Raw genomic sequence first — 13960 nt, forward strand, 5'->3', positions numbered from 1 at the left:
CACTAATGGTCCAATTTTTGCTTGGCCGATATACTATCTTTTCCATATAGCTCTTAAAATAATAAAACATCGACATAATTTTGGGCAATTGATATCACAAAATTTGTATTATGCATATTGGAAACAAAGATTGTACTTTCAGATGCTTAGATTTTTTTTTTGGTAATACTGTTTGTTACATCTAGTGAAACATTTTTTACATAAGGAATTCATTTATTCAACAAATATTGAATGCCTGTTCTATGCCGGGTACCCACCTGGGGCTCCTAGTTCAGCAGCCTTACATACCGTGAGGAAGCATCCGTCCTGTCTTTGCCAGAGACCTACAGAACAGCCACATTGACTTGAGGAATCTCCTGGTAACTTGGTGCTTATTCCTCGCCTGTTCAGAGAGATTGGGCTGGAAGGATCCTGGGAAGGCAGACAGACCTCCACCTACCACTCTTACCGAGATGGGCTTGCCTGTCTGCTCTTGGCCTTACCCTCTCTGCTGCATTCGGTGCCTCCCCCTCCCTTCCACCAAACTCTAGCCTGCCCCCATTTGAGAACGGGGTCTGGCGGTCAGACAGAAACAGTTGCATTCTATCTGAAAGTGCATCACAGAGTCACTGGCCCACAGTAGATATTCCTAGGGTTTTATACTCATGTTGTTAATATGATGTATATTATGTCATATATATTAATATGAAGTATATGTGGATATCGGGACTTTTCTCCTCCAATATTTCTTTCAAAGATCTTTATTGATGGTAATTATATTTTTAAAGAACAGAAAACATCCTTTAAACATGTTTTTAAAGAATCATGCCTTCATTAAGTAGGCGTTATTCTAAGTCTGGAACAGAGACTATTATGCTTTGAAGTCTCCAATACAGAGGTGAAGGAGTTAGTCTTGGGCATGCAGAAGTCGGGATGGAACGTCCCTGAAAGTTCTGAGTGCACTGCGCTGGACTTAGAGTTGATCCTCACTTGCTCTTAAGAGTGGCAGAGTTAATTGGTGGTTGACATATTAAGGGGCTAGCATCACTTACTTGGCTCCTCAAGTGATTAGAAGAGTAACCTGAAAAAATTCAGCCTTGAAGCAGATTGCCCGCAAGGTTTCAAAGTTGCTTTGGGAACTGTGGCTTTGTATGATAGCTAGGTAAGTTCACTCAAGAAGTAGGAAATTCAACTTACTTAGTGTTTCAAGTATTTTTCAACAGGTAGAAAAATGAAAATTTTATTTGAAAGTAACAGCGAATGGTGAGTGAAGTATTTTGTGATTTTTGTGGATATTTTTGTCCCTTGGATATGATGTTTAGAGTCACAATATATTTTCAGTATGTTGGGAGAAACAGTGGTTAAGAAGCCAGTAGTTGAGTCTTGACCTCAGATCCCTGAATGAACCTATTGGAGAATTAGAGAACAATTCCTGGGTACCTCTTCCTTATTCCCCTGCCAGCTGTGTCGTCCAGCCACCCCTCCACTTCCCTTGGATTATTGCTGTGGCCTGCTGACTGCGTCCCTGCTGCCGCTCCTCTGTCTCCCATCATCCTGCTCAGAGCCTTCTGATAGCTACTCACATCCCAGAACCTCACAGTCCTCCCCATGCCTACGGCTTACATGATCTGGCTCCTGCGTGCCCCCCTCACCTCCTCTCTTGCTCTAGGCTTCCTGCTTTGCTGTGGCTGGTATGTGGCAGGTTTATTCTTTATGGCCCCTACCTGTCCCTTCTTCTAGAATGCTCTTCCTCCAGATATTCCCAGAGTCTGCTTCCTCATTTTATTTCAGTCCGTGTTTAAATGTTACCTCCTCAAAGAGCCTTCTCTGACTATCCTGTTTAAGACTGGAATCCTGTTCCCTTACTCTGCTTTATATTTTGTTGTGGCACTTCCTGCTGCCCGATGTTCTACATCTATCAGTTTATCTCCATCACTAGACTGTAAACTTCCAGAGATTGGCAACTTTTGTCTCTGTCACTGCAGTGTCTAACCAGCACATGCACTCAAAAGTGCTATTGGTGTTCAAGTATTGTTCCCCAAGTTAAACACACCTGATGTGTAGTTGTAGTGCTTACAGATGCACCAAAGTATCTGGCTGAATGAGTGGGTAGGTCCTCTACTCCCTTCCCTACTCCTGTGACATCTTCTGTAGTTAGTGAGCCTCGAGTATGTTCGAGACCTGTCTTAAGGCTGTTGATGATTTGTGTGATGTAGTTAGGTAGATCACCCAGCAGAGGGCAGTAGAGCCAGGGCTATAGTAAGAGCAACTTGAGTCTTAGATTTTTAGTCTGTTTTATTTTGCACAGAACCAAAAAGTTCAGTTTAGTTCGTAGCCGTTTTCTTTAAAGCAAGTTAGGTTGGAGTGGTCCTACGATGAAAATTAGTCCCTGATGTTGAGTAAGATGATTTCCAATCTTTAATTGGTATCTTAGTTTAGAATATTAAAGGCTTATGATAGAATGAGGGAGGAGTTTTTAAAAATGTTTTTAGTTTTTAAAAGGTGATATAAGTAAAAGCAATTACTTTTTTAAAAATGAGTAAGTGTAAAATTATTTTCCAATTTGGGACTACGTGGTAGCTTTAATACAGGTGTTGAGCAGCATTTCCTAACCTACTGTGAAAAAACAAAAACGAACGTTCTTTTTTCCCAAAGTTGTATTTTAATGTAAAGTGCATACCAAACACGCTTACTGGTGGTGGTTCTGCAGTGAGCTCCCCTTGTGACTGTTCACCGGGATTGAGATGGGCGGGGTCGAGGAGGGCGTGTGAGATCCCGATGGGAGTGGGAGGCGTCTGTGCATCGATGCACAGGGCAGCACCTGCCACCCAACCTTGGCATTAGTGTGCCGTCTATACGATGATGGCCAGTCCATGAGCCCGACGTGTTTCTTGGTTTATAATTTCAGCATGTTTACTTCAGCATATTTAATCCTTAAAATATAAATATTTAAACCCTCCTGCTTACTGCTAAAATTAAAAACAGAAAAGCAGCTCTGCAGCTGGACTGGTTTTGCATGTAGCAGCAGTTGGGTGACTTCTGCTTTATTCCAGGCACACATTTTATTTCAAGAGATGGCTGGTGCCGTAAAGAGGTGCTTCTCAAACCTGAATGTAATATGAATCATCTGGGGATCTTGTTAAACCTCCGATTCGAATTCAGTAGGTCTGGGTGGCACCTGAGAGCTGCATCCAGGCTCCAGGTGATGCAACGCTGCCTGTCCATGGACCACTTGGTGAGGAGCAAGGCTTCACACCTGGTCCCTAAACTAGGCAGGCAGGTTGGGGTTCCTACAAAACATCCTATGGTCACTGCTCGTAATGTAAGAGATCCGATACATCCTCACTTTCCTTATATTGAGTCTTCAATGTGTTCTGAAGCACAGCAAATGCATAAGATAAATATAATGAAACAGCCGTAAAATTCAAAATCCAAAGTAAATAGCTTTATTTTCAAAATGATTTTAATAATATTCAGTAATGTGGTATGACGAGTGGTTTACAATTAAATAGTACTTTTCTGTTTGATTCTCCTACTTTAATATGAGAAAAGCTCTTAACTAATTTATGTTGATCACTACAATCTGATTTTTGTTTCTCAGAAATCAAATGAATTGTGCAACTTGATGTACAGACAGGCATACATTTGTTTTTATATTTTTGGTGGAGAGAAAAAAGACAAAAAACCAGTTAATCAAAAAAAGCAATATACATATCACATCTTAACAAAGATTTATACATTATGTATGAAGGAAAACATTCAAGACATTTTGTCTTTAAAAAATATACAATTCTAACAATTGTGCAACATATATATATATATATATACACACACACACATTTATATTTTGACTTTGTGTGCCAAAATAAATCAGGTACATATGAAACTATTTATATTTACATAATGGCTACATTTTCATTCTTTAACGTTCAAAGAAGTAGTTAACATTATTATTTACTTCAAACTTTACCCCCATGTTTATCTTTTACTTCTAGCTGTTTAGTCTTTCAAATTGGTTAAAATGAGTATGCATTAATGTACATGAAGGGCATAGTCCTAAAAAGTTGTGTATACAATTATTTTCTGTGTGCAAATTGAAATATTCAAGATGGACCAGAGATCTCAGTTTGAGGAATCCTGCTTTCTGTTTAATGATGTCTTAGTTTATGAGATTTTCATATATTAAGTTATAGCTGTATATCAGAATAGATAAGTACATTATAAAATTACACCTTTTATAATAATTTTTAATATAATCACTTTGATTCTGATAACTTGGTTTTAGTTTTCTTTTCACAGTTAATAACTTTTACTATTTTATAAAAATAACACTGCCAGCTAGAAAAAATTTCTGTCCAGATCTCATTTTGCTGCTAAATGAACGACGTACAATTTCAAATCGCAATGCAGTTTCTTCACAAACTGTTTTATGGTGTTACTATTTGATAAGGCTTGAGTGGCAGCCATGCATGAAGCAGCTCCGTTTTTATCACCTTCCATAGATCTTGTTTGTGTACCATTTACAAAATGGAAACTTTAAGATGGCATCATTTAAGCCTCATAACTCGACTTACTTTTAAAGCAAGTATGGCTGAATAGGAATATATAACTTTTTTTCAAACAATTTTTTTTCTTTAATTTCTGGATTACTCACCTTTGCTTAAAAGTGAGCAAAAGTGCAGGCCACTTGCTCTTAGTGTGGTGGTTCTCAGTCAGGTGATTTTGCCTCCCAGGAGGCATAATACAATGTCTGGAAACATTTTTTGACTGTCACGACTTGGGGGAGGGGTGCTCCTGGCATCTGGATGGTAGATGCCAGGGATGCTGCTAAACATCCTACAATGCACAGGACAGCCCCCACAAGAAAGAATTACCTGGCCCCAGATGTCAACAGTGCCAAGGTTGAGAAACTCAGTGCTAGTGTAATAATTGGTGCAGAGACAAGTGGCTAACTTTTTAGTGTACAGTAATCCAACTGCTTCATGGAAACAGTGCCGTCAAGGCAGGTTACCTAAACCAGGGCTCGTCAAAGCTCTCAAGCTCACTGTGTGTACAAGACCTCAATTTAGTGCTTGTCTAAGGAAGGTGAGGAGGCAGAGGAAAAGAAAAAGATGACACGCTATAATCTGTTGTATAACACATCAAAGAACTAGTATGTATATATATTTACAGCAGTTACATGGTTTATTAAATATTCCCTATTAACTTAGTGACTAGCTTCTCCTCCACTTTTTTTTTAAATAAAATTTTGTTGGAATGAAAGTGTTTGAATCCATACAGCTGTTGTTAAAATTGGGCTCTAGCACATCTAAGAGAATACCGTGCTGTTTTTGCTATAACCCCCTGACATTTTATGACTAATTGTTTTTTTTCCGTGTTTGTTTTGTTTTGTCAAATACAAAATAAATCATTAAACGGTGCAGACAGCTCTGGACTGCCGTCACAGGGGCGAGGCCAGGAGGGTGGTCCAGGCTAGATGCACAGGGGCACATACCTGTGTTCCTCTGACTTCAAAGTCAAATTCTTAGAGGATTGTCTATTTGTATTATAAGAAATCCAGACTGTAGACCTTTAAAGCTAAAAGCATCGCTGCTGAGCGCCACCCCACTTGATAATGAGGACACTGAAGTTTATAGAGGCAGAATGACTTGTCTGAAGCTTTGGGTCTGCAGTTTCGGACATAAAATGGCGCCCACTGTCTTTGCCTGCACCTTTTCCTCCCAGTCCCTCCTAGAGAATGTGTGGGCTCAGAAAAGAGAAAAGGTGCCAAAGTAGAAATGGGTGGTGGTCCTCAAGGTAGTCCACTTACATCATAATGACTGGGGTGCTTGTTAAAATATAGCTCACTGGGCCTCATCCCAATCTGACCAAATAAGACTGTCAGGAGTTGGGGCCTAAGGATCTACCTTGTGAACAATCTTGCCCGGGTGAAAGTCACTCTTCTGGAAGTTTCAGTCCTCCAGAAACAGACAAGCACAGACGGCACACCTGCTAATTTGGTGGTTTCCAATGTTTGTTATAAGTTCTCAAATTCCTGAGATGTTGTTTTACTTTGCCTTGTTTACACTGCTTGAAATTCCAACAATTAGAAATTCACTCAAACTTATTTTTCTTGCTTGTTTAGCAATAAATAAAAATAGCTCCCCGAAGTGGAGGGGATTTTACAGTAATTCACGCAAGTGTGTAAGTTAAACAGGTGACTTCTCCTCCCCACACCTGGTGTCGAGCAGCTGGAGCAGCTGCCCAGAGGGAACGGAGGATTTGAACAATGGGCGAGGGAAGGCAGATAACTGGACTACTGGACAGGAAGGCAGGCTTCAGTGGGCTTCTAGAATACGGGGGCACCAGCAGGTGGGAGAGTGGTTCAGTAAAGAAGGAGGAAAGATGCCAAAGAAATTACTCATCTTTCAAAAATTCACTAGGTCTCTGCCAGTCAAGTCAGCCAGCTGTGCAGCCTAAAAGAGAAAGGGAACTTCCTACTTCCTCTGGCACAGGCTGGGCCTCTAGCCGACAGGATTGGACCATAAATGTTATTACAGGTTTTAAACAAAATTTTGTGCTTTGGCCTCTAAACTATTCCCTCCTCCCCCACCTAATTTGAGATTTCCTCTGCAGGAAGCACATTCTAGGCTCCTACCAGTTAGTCAAGCATGTTTTGATACATACATCAGAGCAAGAAACGGATTCTGAGGAGGCGGCCGTGGGCTGACAACAGCAAATTTTACCTTTAGTATAAACAAAATTATCACAATATCATCTCTGTGGCAACTTGGGATGAGCAGCCTAAGTTGAAGGCTGTGTTGTGTTTTTCCCATCCCGTTAACATCAATATCCAAGCTAATTCTATCTATACCATGAGTGGACTGTTTCCACTTACGTAGTTGCTGTTTAAAAACAATCATTTTAAGTGACTGGTTTTTTTCTCCCAAAAAATCTGAGAAAGGTTATATTTTTAAAACTTGTCACGTTTGGAAGCATTTCACGTTTCTGAAACGTTATGATGTAATTATAATTCATAATGTAAACTCTGGACCAGCCAGCATGAAGATCACTTTTTCCCCATATAAAATAAGTCTTGGTCCCTTTGTTCTCCTACCCGCCCCTTCCCCCCCCTTCTTTGGAAAGAAGAAGAAATTTCTTCTTTCCAAACCGACCTGCAGTTTTCTTAAAATATCAAGCTAGTTTATCTATTACATTATAAAACACTGGGATTTAAAAAAAAAATCCATTCACGCAAATAGCAGACGCAGGCTGAGGTGCTGCCAATTCCCACGCGGGGAGGACTACTGCGGGCTCAGCTGTTGAGTTCTGTGGTCTCGTCAATCTCATCTGGGTTTTTGGTCATTTTTTCATATTTTCTTTTGAAGAAGCCGAGCTGTAAGACGATGATGTAAAAATGTTGCCACCTATGGCTTATTTTGTAGGGGCCCCTTTCCCGCCCACTTTCTCTAAAGCACGTCTGGGAGTCACTGAGGCTCTGAAGAGGGTAATGTGCAGACTACTGACCCGGTGTCAGCCCCTCAGTGGGGAAATTAATACCCACGGAATTCAGCTGAATTGCATTAAGTTAAATTTTTCAGGGTCTTCTCTTTGCAGCTGAACAAAACATTCAGGGGTCTGGATGACAGGAAGGTTGAATAAAAGGACAGAGACCAAGACCACAGAGATATAATTCTTATTGATTGTTTTCAAAGATGTGAGTGAGAATTTGCAAATGAACTTGAATTTCCTTTTCTCTTATGATGGAGGGAGGTACCATATAAAACTTAAGGTTGCTGTTTGATAAGGAAATTCAAGATGGAGGTCTTTGGGAGCCCTGTATTTTAAAATATGAAACTTTTCTTACCTTCCATAAAATTGCAACCAGAGCTAATAGCAAAAGGATTCCAGCAATTACACTTCCCACTATAACTCCGGTTGGTACTTCCGCTTTCTCGTGGGGCTTCATTATCGTGATGGGAATCTGTAAATGTGTATACACAACAATTGAGTTAACTAATTTCAGCACTGAATAAAAAGAGATGGTCTAGTCAAATTCTCTAATTTTGTAAATGACGGTCTAGAAAGGTGACGTGACTTGCTCATGATCGCATTCCTCAATTAAACATTGTGCAATACAATTTCTAGAGAAAATGCTCCTGCAAAGTGCAGGCAAGGAATTCAGGTTTTCTAGTTTCCTCCCTTTAATTGCAGTGTTTAGCAGATACGACATCTCTGACAATCTCAGATTACTTTAATTACTTATGCAATAGGAACTTCAATTTCTGGCACACGGTCTCATCATCAAGTGAAAGCACTTGGAACCCAGTCTTGGGGAGGAGAGTCAAAGGCCAAACTAAACAAAACCCAAATCCCTTGTGATTAAACAACAGTAACAACAACTTTGTATTGGGCTCCTAACACATCGATTTCACTTAACTCTCACTCAAGCTTACTTGATATGGATGGTTAAAAAGTAGAGGATCTCAGAGCTCAAGTTTACCTTTTCAGTGATAAAATTGTCCTTGAGCCTGCATATATGACTCCCTATGTCCGCTTCCTGGCAATCTTTGCGACTTTGTAATAGAACGGCTGCCCTAGGAGTTCTAACAGTAAAACTGTATATTCCTTTTTTTTTTTTAATTGCAGAAAGAATCGCAACCATTTCCTCCACAGGCTCTATCATTCAAGAGCTACATTTTGGAGCAAAACAAGGGGACAAAACCTTATTTACTTGACTTGACACCGAATTACAGTGGCAGATGAGCTGTTTTTCATCACAGAATGTGTGAGTTGGGCTAAACTCAAGTCTGGCCTTTTGGTGATTATATTCTCATTTGTATCTTCAAGAGCTACAATAAGTCTTCATAAATTTAGGAATAAAGTAACTATAAATTCATAGAGTTGACTGCTTAATGGCAGTTACGGCTCTACTTGTCTGTCTTCCAAAACTTCCCAGTCGGGTCCATGGATTATCTATGGATCCATGAGTATAAAATTTTTGTATTAGATTTTTAAATAGGCCTAGGATTTAAATAAATTTAAGAATCACTTATCTACCTATAGGGATATGTCAATTTATTATTTGGATTCCAAATATTATTTAAAAAATTGTCTAAAATATTATTTGGATTCAAATAATATTTATATAGACACAATTAAGTAATAGTTGGCCTCTGTTATCAGTATTGCTCAGAGAAAACCAAGAAAAATCTCTTACAGGGTTCATTAAAGTTGTTAATTTGAATTTTCAATTAATACACTGCTTTCTGAAAAAACAAAGACTTCAGCAGAGGTTCAAGTATTGTCTGAACACTACATTTTTCTAAAATGAACTTTAAAAATATCTATAGTACTTTTCCCCTGAGGCTAAGTTCATAATACTTTGAGTTTGAAGCCACATTTCCTTTGGCTCCATTTCTGATTTTCCACGCTCCAGCCTCTGAAGAGAGGGTGTGGTCCTTTGCTGAGGGTCCTAAACCAGAGGCAGAAAAGCATTCTCTGTTGTGTGGAATCATTTTCCACGGGACAGCAGTGCTGTGAACTCTACTGTCAGGCATTGAGAGGTCCAGAGTTCACAGGGCCATTGGCTTTTTAACCGAGTCTGTAGGCTGCAGCAGTGACAGAGGCCAGCTGCCAGGCCAGCCTTGGGGGCAGCGTCTTGAACTGGCTTCCAGTTTCTAACAAAAGCATTAGGAGGAAAATGCTCAGGGATCTGCCAGCAGATTAGCTGAGCATGGAAATCCCGCTATATCTAAATATGGCGTATTCTAACGAGAGTTTCAGTGCAAAGGAAACTTGTCCCATGCCAGCTTTTTGAACAGTGAGCCTTTGTTTTCTCTGAAAATACATTTCTTTGCAAAACCTTTTTTTTAATCAAGGGGAGCATTTATAGTTTTCTAGACTGTGAGATTAATGAATGGACATTTCACACAGTGTCAATGTCTAGCTATAAGGAATACTACTAAAAAAAAGAAGCCATCTAATAAATGCCTTATTTATTAAGCATACTTCAGCACTTCTCTTTAAAAAATTCTCTGCAATATGATACATGATTCAACTAAGCATGACTTGGATTTTACGGCCTAAGATCTAGACTGTTTTGTGTAAGCATAAGAAGAAAGGAAGAACTGGTGGTGCTGGTTTGGCATGGAGAAGGGAGCCACAAGCAAGATGGAGCCCCTTTTGTTGTGCCATTCATTGGATCATGGCTTCCGATCTGGCTTTGCCAACGTGAGCGGGGAGGGGGTGTGGAAGAGGGCAAGCATATCACTGAACTTTTCTGAGTAGCAAACATCTTTGCCAAAAGCTCAACATAAATAAACATCAGATTTTTAGAGTTTCAGTAAGATACTTCTACATACACGTAGGTGAGAAGAACCCCTATTCTGAGTTTTCAGAAATGGAACGCCTATCATAGACTCTAACGCCCACAGGGAGGGATGTGACATGCTCACCGTGACTGTGTTTTCCTCGATCACGTATATCTGAGGGTTATAGGTGTCGATTTCTGCAGATGCTGTCAGCCGTAATGTCTGGAAAGTCGACTGGAACATAAGAATAAAGAATATGTTTTATCCTAGCAGAGGTTAATGCAGAAAACTCAGCATGTTTATTAATTTATTTCCTTGTGGAAAGTGACGGGAGCAGATGCCAACTCTGAAGACTCAAGAAGCTGCGTGTGCTTAAATTGGCGGTATGTGACAAGACCACACATGAGAAGTACCAGAGGCTTAAAACGTGTGGATGACAGGCCTGCCACAGTAAATTAAACCAAATCTCTGGGGGGTGGAGTCTAGACACCAGCAGGTTAAAACATCTCTCCAGGTGGTTCTAACTTGAAAACAGGGTTGAAAAACAAGGGTTTAGAAATGGAGTTTTTAATTGGGAAAGATCATAGTTAGATTTTTAAAAACTTAATGAAGTTTGTGACAGGAGGGAAAATTGCAAACGATATTTTTATACACTTCCTGAATAAGTCACATGAAGGAATGGAAAATCAGATTAAAAAGGGAAGAGAATTTTTCTTCTGGGTACGTATGTGTAAAATAATACTGTTTAAAAAGTACACTTGAACTTGACCATGCTTGTCAGCAGCAGACACTCTGAGCCTCTGTCATGCTATGTAACGAGCAATAATTTCAGATTTCCTAATCCAAGCATTTCTGTAAAAAAATACTGGGTTTGGGGTAGGCATATAGGAAGGACATGTATTTTATGCTGATGTTATAGTAACCTCCTAATATGAATTAATTTTACATGCATCCCTGGATCTAGTTACAGAAAAATAATCTATTTGTCAATGGATGCATTATTGATGTGTATATTGTTTTCTCTATAATGCAAATATTGGGACTCCTGCTTGCTTTGAAAGAAAACACAATGCCTGATCTCAGTACAAGATTTGAGAACTGCCTTCACATGCGTGGGTTACTAGGATGCAGTTTTTCTGGTTATTAGGGCACATGATTCATTATCCTCCATGAGGTAATTTGCTAAACTATATCTGGGAGCCAGAAAAGGAGAATGCATATCCAAAAAGTGAGCAATTTATTTCCTTCCCACTGGCTCTGTCTCTGATTAGTCGTCTTAATTTTCTCAAGATGGAGGATTGCATCAGAAATTAACCCTGATCACTGGTCTCTTAAATGTATATATTATCAGGGGGACATTAAGAGTATTAATAATGGTTTAAATGAAAAAAAAAAAGAGTAGCAGTTAAGTGAATGCTAGTTTCACAGTCCTGTAGACTAAGGATGAAAGAATTTCCTTACTATACTGCTATATCTGCCCTGCCAAGTCTGGCCCTTTGCACAGGTACACAATATCCTGCAGGGTAACAGGCAGTGGTAGGTATGCCACGCATACCTGGGAGAGTGAAGTAACACACCTGCTCGCATTCAACAAGGCTTTTCCTTACAGATGGCAGCCAACAATGCCATCGATTTGGAGGCCTGAGCAATCACTTTGTGATGAAATTACTTGAAATGTTGACTTGCACTGCATCAGAAAGAGGGTAAAATGCAGTATATTCATGGGCTCTCATACAGGAAATGAGATCCATATTTCAGACTGGGTCTCCTAGGTGGTCTGAGAACATGCACTTAGCTGTTGAAATAGCTGAAAACAAGGTGGGGATAAACATTTGACCTCTCATGAAGGAGGAAGATGTGTAGGACTTGATATACAATAACGGGTGTTTTTCAGCTTAACCATCATAACCGTGTTGAAAAATCTTAAATCATATGCCGCTTCAGAATTTTGAAATGAAATTGCTGCTTCTGAAAACCTTTGGGAAAGTATGGTAAAAAGTCTTACAGTTAAAATGATGTAGCTTTAAACAAACTCAAGAAAACCCAAATGCATTTTACAGAGCTGGTGTGATTGCACTTTGATTTGCAACAGTCAGTTTTCCTTCCCAGCTGGCAAAGGTTGCTATGAAAACATTTGTTCCTCAAATGCAAGGAGCCAAGAACTAGTTGGTGAATCCGAGCACAAGCAGCAGCAGCTGGGACGGTGGGGTAACCATCGGCGTGCTCCCCTCTTACAGGATTTAGGGGCATCCTGAAGGCAAATGCAACTAACAAGAAAACAAAAGCAAGAAGAAAACCCAGCCCTTCACTCCTCCACCGCCTCCCCCACTTGTGTATTTTTTCCTCTGCCTTTCACTGTTCCTCTTTCTATTATGTCTTTATCCAAGAATATTGCTTATGTTTTGATTCCACGGACAAGTTCGGAGGGAGCTTAGTTCTCTAATCTTATACAGAACTCCATAGCAGGGAGTGGGGTTTGTTGGAGAGATCATGAAATGATTAGAAAATAGGGAATACAGTATGGTCGGTAAGCACCTTGAAGACTGATTTATTTGTTTAAAAAAAAAAATCCACTGAAAGCCACAAGGTCCCCTGGAGGTTTCAGACTAATTTCCATTTTGCTGCCTCAATCAGAGCCAGTGTTGGTAAAAGGAATAGCTAGCCCCTTACGCAGTGAGATTTAAAGAGCCCTGCCTAGCCTTATATTTTTCATGCCAGACTGAAATTCTGGCTCCCGAAATCGCTGCTGAAAGCAGATATCGCCACTGGAGTCACACCTGCCAAATGGAAAAACACACCGACATTGTTTTGGAACTTTCTTCAAACTTTTCATGAGATTGAAATGACTTAAAAAGTTGTATATACATGGGGCTCTCACCAGAGAAAGGGTAAAGCAGGAAAGCAGAGTGGTTACCTGGCTCTAATACAGGAAGATGGATCCTTATGTTAGATTTATCTGCTGGGTGGTTTGAGAGCAATCAAACAACTAGCCGGGAGCTCAAGGAATGAGACAGAGTCATGTGCATTTTGATTTGGGTGTGGTGGAGACGAGGAAGTCAGAAATATCTAGAGCAAGGGGAGGGAGACAAAGCTGGTGGCCCATTACACCCAAGGGCAGTGGAGGGGATCTTGACACCATTCCCAGAGATTCTGGTGTAGGAGGTTGGCCTGGAATCTAAGAAGCAGGCGCTTTACAAGCACCCCAGGTGATTCTGGGGCACAGCCAGATTGGGCAAGCTGTGGAAAGGGATGGAAGCATACTGCTTTCCAGGGGAAAATTGCTCTGGGTTTTTCGGGCACTGCTGACATTAGCCAGAATACTAATTTTGTCAAAGGGCATGACTTCTTGACAATGAAGCCTTAGGTTTCCTTGCTATTGATAAACCCAATAAATAAAGCTGATACTTACTGCTGCAAAAGTCCCGTTCCAAATTCTGGTGGACACATTAAGGAAGTATTCTCCCTTCACCTGAAGGTCTTTCAGCCAGCAGGTGACATTACGGCAGGAAGCAGTTCTGCAGTTCTTTCAGATTGCAGTCAATGGTGAAAGAAGAGAGAGGGTTAGTATGGGCTTTAAACAATAAACGCTAATAGCTTACAAAGACAGATAAAACCCAGTGCTAGGAAGGATCTAGGGAAATAAGCAATCTCATCAACTATAGTAGTATATTATAGTATACTATTAGTAT

General features: G+C 40.2%; 1 protein-coding gene across 1 annotated transcript in view; it reads right to left on the reverse strand.

The window, feature by feature from the left end:
* Window positions 1–7117: 7117 nt before the first annotated feature.
* ITGA2 (integrin subunit alpha 2) overlaps window positions 7118–13960 on the reverse strand; it is an 88168-nt gene continuing 81325 nt past the window's right edge. Inside the window, exons 27-30 of the mRNA XM_058564104.1 lie at window positions 13681–13794; window positions 10416–10505; window positions 7826–7942; window positions 7118–7354 (exon numbers count right to left, since the gene is read on the reverse strand). Coding sequence (XP_058420087.1) covers window positions 7274–7354; window positions 7826–7942; window positions 10416–10505; window positions 13681–13794 — 402 coding nt within the window. The 3' untranslated portion in view covers window positions 7118–7273. The remainder of the gene's footprint in view (window positions 7355–7825; window positions 7943–10415; window positions 10506–13680; window positions 13795–13960) is intronic.

The sequence above is a fragment of the Diceros bicornis genome, chromosome 20 (genome assembly GCF_020826845.1).
Source record: "Diceros bicornis minor isolate mBicDic1 chromosome 20, mDicBic1.mat.cur, whole genome shotgun sequence".
NCBI classification, from domain to species: domain Eukaryota; kingdom Metazoa; phylum Chordata; class Mammalia; order Perissodactyla; family Rhinocerotidae; genus Diceros; species Diceros bicornis.